General features: G+C 37.8%; 1 protein-coding gene across 1 annotated transcript in view; it reads left to right on the top strand.

Annotated features, from left to right (window-relative positions):
* SEC31A (SEC31 homolog A (S. cerevisiae)) overlaps nt 1-4,494 on the top strand; it is a 129,957-nt gene extending 125,463 nt beyond the window's left edge. The window contains exons 23-24 of the mRNA XM_006877753.1: nt 3,176-3,188; nt 4,315-4,494. Coding sequence (XP_006877815.1) covers nt 3,176-3,188; nt 4,315-4,494 — 193 coding nt within the window. The remainder of the gene's footprint in view (nt 1-3,175; nt 3,189-4,314) is intronic.
* Nucleotides 4,495-7,143: the final 2,649 nt, after the last annotated feature.

Here is a 7,143-nt window from a genome sequence, read left to right as displayed (position 1 = left end):
TCTCTCCCCATTGCCTTCTTGCCTGCATGGTTTCTGTTGAGAAATCTGAGCTTAATCTGATTTGCTTGCCTTTGTATGTTATACTTCTCTTTTCCCTAGCTGATTTCAAGATCCTGTCCTTATCTTTTGATTTTGGAGAGCTTGATTATTATATGTCTTGGTGATTGTCTTTTAGGGTCTATCCATCTTGGGGTTCGTTGAGGTTCGTGAATGCTTATCTTTTCACTTTTCAGGATGTTAGGAAAGGTTACTTCCAGAATCTCTTCATCTATCTCCTTGTGAGCTTGTGTGATTGTTCCTGTTCTGGAATGCCAATAATTCTTGTGTTATTCCTCTTGATGTTATCCAACATGAATCTTAGGCCTTCTTCAGATTTTTTTTAACCTTTCTAATATTTGTTCTTCTGTCGTAGTAGTGTTGAGAGATTTATCTTCTAGCTCACTAGTTCTGGTTTCTTTTTCTTCAGTTCTACACCTTTGCCCTTTCAGTGTATTGTCCATTTCTGATATTATGTTATTAATCGTTTGGACTTCTTTCTGTAGGTTTTGAATTGTTTCCAATGATGTATCTATCTTGTTTGATTGTTCCTGCTGCGCTTTCTTGACTTCTTCCTTATTTTTCTCAGCTCCATTATACAGTGTTTTGATACATTTTATAATCATTTTTAGGAATTCCTTCTCAGGCATTTCCAAAGCCTGCCCATTTTCCAGTATGGAGTATAGTTCTATTTCCAGCTCATTTGCTTCAGTCACTTTATCTTGTTTATGTACATGTGCAGATCAGGTCATCTGCTCCTGTTTTTTGGGCATCTTCAGGAGTTATCTGTGGCCTTACTACTTAGATGAGTGTGTATTTTGGTACTTTTTATGCTTTCTGATTGCCTCCAAGTAGATGTGATCAGGAGATGGTCTTCCCTTTTCACTCTTTTTCCTGAGAAATTTCAAGATGCCACTGTTGGTCGATGTAATGTAACTCAGGATTTAATTTTTGGCCTATTTCTTTTTTAGTTGCCTTTCGCACTCCACATTCCCTGTTCAGGCCTTTTTCCTCATGATAAACAGTTCAGGGCCAGCTGTGGCCCTTTGGTTTTAAGTGGAAACTGTCACTTTAAATTTCGAGCAGATCTGTGTGCATGTGTAGTAGAACCCTCTGGGGGTGGTGGTGGGGTGTCCACTTGCTCAGGCACCCCCTCTTGTCACCAGAATGGATGTGCACAGAGAGTGAGAGACCAGTGAACAGATACTGCAAAAAAGAATGTGCACACCTTTATCTCCACAGTTCTGTCAGGTGTCCATGGTGGTTCTGATCCTTCCCCCGTTTTGTCTCACCCAAGATGACGGCTCCGGAAGCAGCTGAGTGTTTTGAATTAGAAAGCACTGGATTTCTTGCTTCTGCTACAGTTTCCCCTAGCTGTAAGCCTTCCAACCTTCTAAATATTCCTTTATATGTGGCTTAGAGTTCTTGGTCCTGTATTCTGTGTTGTTGCTGAAGGAGCTCTTCACTGCACTTCAACCCAATCCACTATCTTGTTTGTTCTCCTTATGGCTCGTATTTCTTGTGTGTAAATACCAAGTAGAGGAATTGCTGGATCATAAAGTATTTCTCCAGCCTTCTGAGGAAGCACCATATTGCTTTCCAGAGAGGTTGGACCATTTTGCAATCCCACCAGCAGTGCAGGAGCATTCCAGTCTCTCCACATCCTCACCAGCATTTATTGTCCTCTACTTTTTTGATCTTTGCTGTTATTCCTGGTGTCAGATGATATCTCTGGTAGTGTAGTGGTTACAAATCGGGTTGCGAACCTTAAGGTCAGCAGTTCGAAACTACCAGCTATTCCGTGGGAGAAAGATGAGGCTTTCTGCTCCCGTAAAGATTTATAGCCTCGGAAATCCTGTACAGGGTCACTATGAGTCAGAACTGACTCCACGGCACATAACATAATTCCTAGTGATTGTGAACATTTCTTCATGTTTGTTGACTGCCTGGATCTCCTCCTTAGTGAAGTGTCTGTTCATGCCCTGTGCCCATTTTTTAATTGGATTATTTGTCTTTTTCTTGTAGAGGTGTTGTAGTTTCCTCTGTATTTTAAAAATGGTTCACTTGTCCGATATGACGTTGTAAAAGATTTTTTCCCATTTTGTAGGTTCCCTTTTTACTGTTTTGGTGAAGTCTTGATGCACATATAAGTTTTTAATTTTTAGTATGTCCCAATTATCTATTTTGTCTACTTTTGTTTGTAATTTTCAAATGTTTGGTAGACTGTATATGCCATTTATTAGAGCCCTCACAAATTTCCCTATTTTTTCATTGATGATCTTTATAATTCTGGGATTCACATTTAGGTGTTTAATCCATGATGAGTTGATGTTTGTATAAGGTGTGAGGTAAAGGTTTTATTTCAGTTTTTTGCATATTGCTTTCCAGTTCTGCCAGCACTATCTGTTGAAGAGACTGTCACCTCCCCATGCGATATATTTAGAGTCACTTTGTCGAAAACAGTTGGCTGTATGTGGATGGGTTAATTTCTGGATTCTCAATTCTGTTCCATTGAGCAATGTGTCTTTCATTGTACCAGTACCAGGCTGTTTTTACCACTGTAGCCATGTAATAAAGTTTGAAATCAGGGAGTGAGAGGTTTCCAACCTTATTCTTCTTAAGCAGTGCTTTGCTTATCCTGGGTCACTTTCCTTTCCATGTAAATTTTGTAATAGTGTTTTCCATCTCTTTGAAGAATGTTGTTAGAATCTGGAATGGGATTGCATTATATGTGTAAATAAATTGTTTTGGGCAGTAGTGGTATTTTCACAATGTTAAGTCTTCCTATCCAGGAGCCTGGTACATTCTTCTACTTTTGTAAGTCTTTTGGTTTATTGTAGTAGTGTTTTGTAGTTTCCTTCATATAGGGCCTTTGTTTCTCTGGTTACATTTATTCCTAGATATTTCATCCTTTGGGCGGCTATCATAAATGGTATTGCTTTCATAATGTTGAGGGTATAATTTTAACCTTTTTCATTACAAATGAAAATAAAAACTGGCCTGTATTGGTGCTAAAGTAATTGACCTTCTTTTATATGTTTTATATGTCTCTTCACTGAAGAAATCAAATAATGGGAATAGACAAAATATATGATCTGTCTCATAATCTAAAATTCCTGATCCTTTTCTTCTATAATAGCTGTTACACAAAGGTGAAGCCAAATGTAGCCACAAGATGAACAGGTTAACGTACTGTAACTGTGAAGAGAGCCAGCAGCAAGGAGTCTGTCCTTTGCCCCCAACTCACCATTTCTAGAATGGTTTACTTAATCAAAATACTGGGATAAGAGAGACAAAGATTTTATTTTTATGTTTCAATATTACTTTACTCCATTCCCCACACCGAATTCTATCAGATGAAGATAACCATTTCTCTCATGAGAACCAAACCAGTGAAAGTTGGTAGAAACAGTGAAAGTGGTGTGGCCTGTTAATTGAAAATAAAGTCCTCTCTCAAAAGTATAGCTATGTGTATTCTAAGCAATGACATGGGGGTGGGGTGGGGGAGCGAACTACAAGTTTTATGTTTTTGGAGTTGACAGAATCATAAAATGCCCTTAAGAATTGATGAGTTGAATACATGATGAGGACTTTTGCCCTTCTAGATGAAAGTAGACCTGAAGTTTAAAGTCTGTAGCACAAATTGGACCCTACTTTAAGATGTGATTGAGTTTTGTTGTTAAGTGTCATTGAGTTGGTTCCAGCTCATACCAACCCTGTATAGGGTTGCTGAGGAGCAGCTGGTTCATTTGAACCTCCGTACTTTCGGTTAGTAGTCCAGTGCTTATCCCACAGAACCACACTAGGTTATAATTAAAAGTCTTTAATTTCCTTCATGTGCATAAAGAAAATTGTAAAAGATGTGAGAATATACCTAAAGTAACTGAAGAATTAAAGCTTTTTAATTGGACACATAAGCATGTCAGCTCAAGGTGAAGAAATCTGACTTCCTTTCTAAAGTAGGAAAATACCGTATGTATCTATGAGGGAGAGAGGGGCTTCAAAAATTTTGTTGAAAAATGAAATGGAAAGATAGGAAGTTTTTCCAGGAACTTATGAAACCCTCTCATATGTATAATTCATAAATAATTTTGTCGTGGTTTATTTTATAACTTAAATATTAGTCTTGGAAATTATTTCTAGAAGTGCTAGAAGGTTTATATATTTTATATACTATTTATTATAAGCTCCTTTTGGATATATGGGCTTAATGTTTATAGATGTTTTTCATGAGGAATTGTCTCTAAATGATTTCTCTTGGTTCTACCTTCATTTCAGCTGTCACCAACAATCATCAGTGGTTTACACAACATTGCGAGGAGCATTGAAACGCGAAACTACGCAGAAGGATTGACCATCCATACCCACATAGTCAGCACCAGCAACTTCAGTGAGACTTCGGCTTTCATGCCTGTTCTCAAAGTTGTTCTCACCCAAGCTAATAAGCTGGGTGTCTAGAAGGAAAACTTCACTTTCTACCAATATTGCCATTTTCCAAAGAAACATGTTTTTAAAAATGATGATACGGACCAAGTATCAGCCCTCATTAGGATGTTTCCATAGCAGCCAGTCAAGAGCATTTATACTATTTCTGCTGATATATTCACCTTAGAACTGTCCAAGACCTTTGGTGCTTATTTTCTTTTGTTGTTGTTTTAATCTTCTGTGGCCCATAATGATTTTCCTATTCTGAAATAGTTTATTTCCTGGAGTACACATAGTATGGTTTCCTAAAATATCCTGGATAAAATGTAGTTTTTAAAAGCACAGTATACTTTTGGAAAGAGCATCTGGTTATGCATAAGACAGAGATAAAACTAAATTCCTTTCATGTTCTCCCATCTCCCTCATGTCAACCAGATTAAAGTATATCATCCTATTTTATGTGTATGTGGTCTTTTTTTTTAACAGCGGTTCATGGTTTAGTTTAATCCCTAGTTTTTGTGTTACAGGTTTCACTCTGGCTGTGTTCAAATAACCTAATAGCTGTTCATAGATTTTTCACAAATATTAGTGAAAACTTTAAGACTTACCGATTAGCTATTAATATTTTCAACATTCTGTCATTCTGTTTGAGTTCTATAGTTGAATTGTTTCCATTTTGTAGTTTGAGATTCATGCACCCTTTTTTTTTTTTAATTACTTAAAGCTCTGAGGTTTAAGTTCAGAAACACAACTTCAATTTCATTCAACCTCCTGAATCAAAGCCAGACATTCTTTAACTAGTTTTTCTGTCAAGAGATTTCTATTATAATCTGTTTTAAGAATAGTGTGATAAACAGAAGTAATGGTCCCATAGAATCTTGAGGAAGGAGAATTCACTCTGAATTAATTTTCACTCTTTATGCAGTCACTGAGAGGGTTGGCACTTAAGAATACAAACACTGTGACACTTGTGGAAATAGAGACAGTTTGAGGAGAAGTTGTTATTGTTATGTGCTGTGGAGTTGGTTCTGACTCATAGAGACCTTGCATAGGGTTTGTGAGGCTGTAAATCTTTACTGGAGCAGAAAGCCTCAATTGTTCTCCTGCGAAACAGCTGGTAGTTTTGAACTGCTGTCCCTGAGGTTAGCAGCCCCTGATTCGTAACCACTACACTACCAGAGCTCCTAGTTTGAGGAGTAGGTCGTTCATTATACCCATTTTACCCCATGAGTAAGTCAGTTTGCCAAAACAGCCCACTTCTCTGCTGGGATTTCATGAAATAAAGCCCCCTTTTTAAACAATGTTGTTGGCTGTACTGAGTCAATTCTGACGTATGTGACAGAGGAGAACTACCTATCCCATAGGCTTTCAGAGGGTCTAATAGAATCTTTATGGGAGAGATACTCACCAGGTCTTTCTGTTACGGATCCATTGGGCAGGTGTGAAACACTAACCTTTCAATTAGCAATTGAATGTACTTAACCGATGTGCCACCAGCGCTCTTTTTTAGATGAGCTAACTGACTTGTATAGCTCAATAGTTTTTGGAAGCTATAAAAGATACTTGGTAGCATATATGAGTATTCGAGTCTCAGGAATGAAATGTCTAGATTTACAAATAGACATATTGGCATCTTGCTTGCTAGTCTCCAGTGAGCTGGATAGTATAAGTCAGTTCCTCTACTCTCTGGAGTGACAACTACCCTTTGAGACCTGACCTTGGGCTATGTTGTCAGCAGCCTAGGGTCCAGCCTGAACTTGGTAGCTGGTCTCTAGTAATTGTTCTCATTCATGCCCTTCTAGTGAGGGTTTCTGTTCTGGCTTCATGTTTCCTTTGACATGGCAATGGCACCACTGGCTTGATTTACAAAGAAATTCCCAAAAGACAGGAGACAAGATCAGGTAGCAGTAGAGCCCTGTTGCTCTGAGAAATGATCTCCTTTTTCAATACAATTGTGTGATTCCCCCCCCCCCCCATTGTGGAGCCATTTCTCTGTATATATTAGAATTTTGAAGACATTTCATATTAGTGAAGTAAGATGAGCTGGTTCTAGAGTACTGTTTTGTCTTTGAAGTACGAAAATAACAGAAGAATGTATAGAGAATCACTTGTTTCTCTGAAGAAAAAGATACTGTCAAGAAGTTTTGTAAAACAGAAAAAGTTAGAACTTGATAGAGTAAATGAGTCTTTTAAACTTTGAAGACCTCATTCAGTACATGTCTGCAAAATTCAGAAATTTATGTATAAGCCTATTCTTCTACAAAGGCAAGTCAAGAAGTATTGCTATAAAATTACAGGAACCTTAAATAACGATGTGAAGCTATTGATTTTTGCCATATCCTCCCTGCCATATCTAGGTCTGTATGCTTCTGAAAGTGGTGCTCCCACCTCTCCTTTCCCGAAAGCATTTTACACTCTGATTAGATCACTTCAAAACAACAGTGTCTCAAAATTATATGCCTTATCCATTTTCTTAGAGTTTGGGGAACCACAATGTTTAAAAAGGAACAAGATCAGGGTTGTAGGGTGCTGGGGTAAAAATTTCCAACAATTTTGCTACCCTGGAAGAATGTGCAGGTGCTTTGTCATGATGGAAAGAAATTCGTCAGTGCAACTTCCCTGGCCGTTTCCTCACCAATATAGTTTTCAATTTAAAAATTCTTAATAAGTTCCCTTGATTAT

Source organism: Chrysochloris asiatica, unplaced genomic scaffold (assembly GCF_000296735.1).
Source record: "Chrysochloris asiatica unplaced genomic scaffold, ChrAsi1.0 scaffold00588, whole genome shotgun sequence".
Classification (NCBI taxonomy): Eukaryota; Metazoa; Chordata; class Mammalia; order Afrosoricida; family Chrysochloridae; genus Chrysochloris; species Chrysochloris asiatica.
Note: the sequence above shows the minus strand (reverse complement) of the source record. Positions and strands in the feature narration are given on the sequence as shown.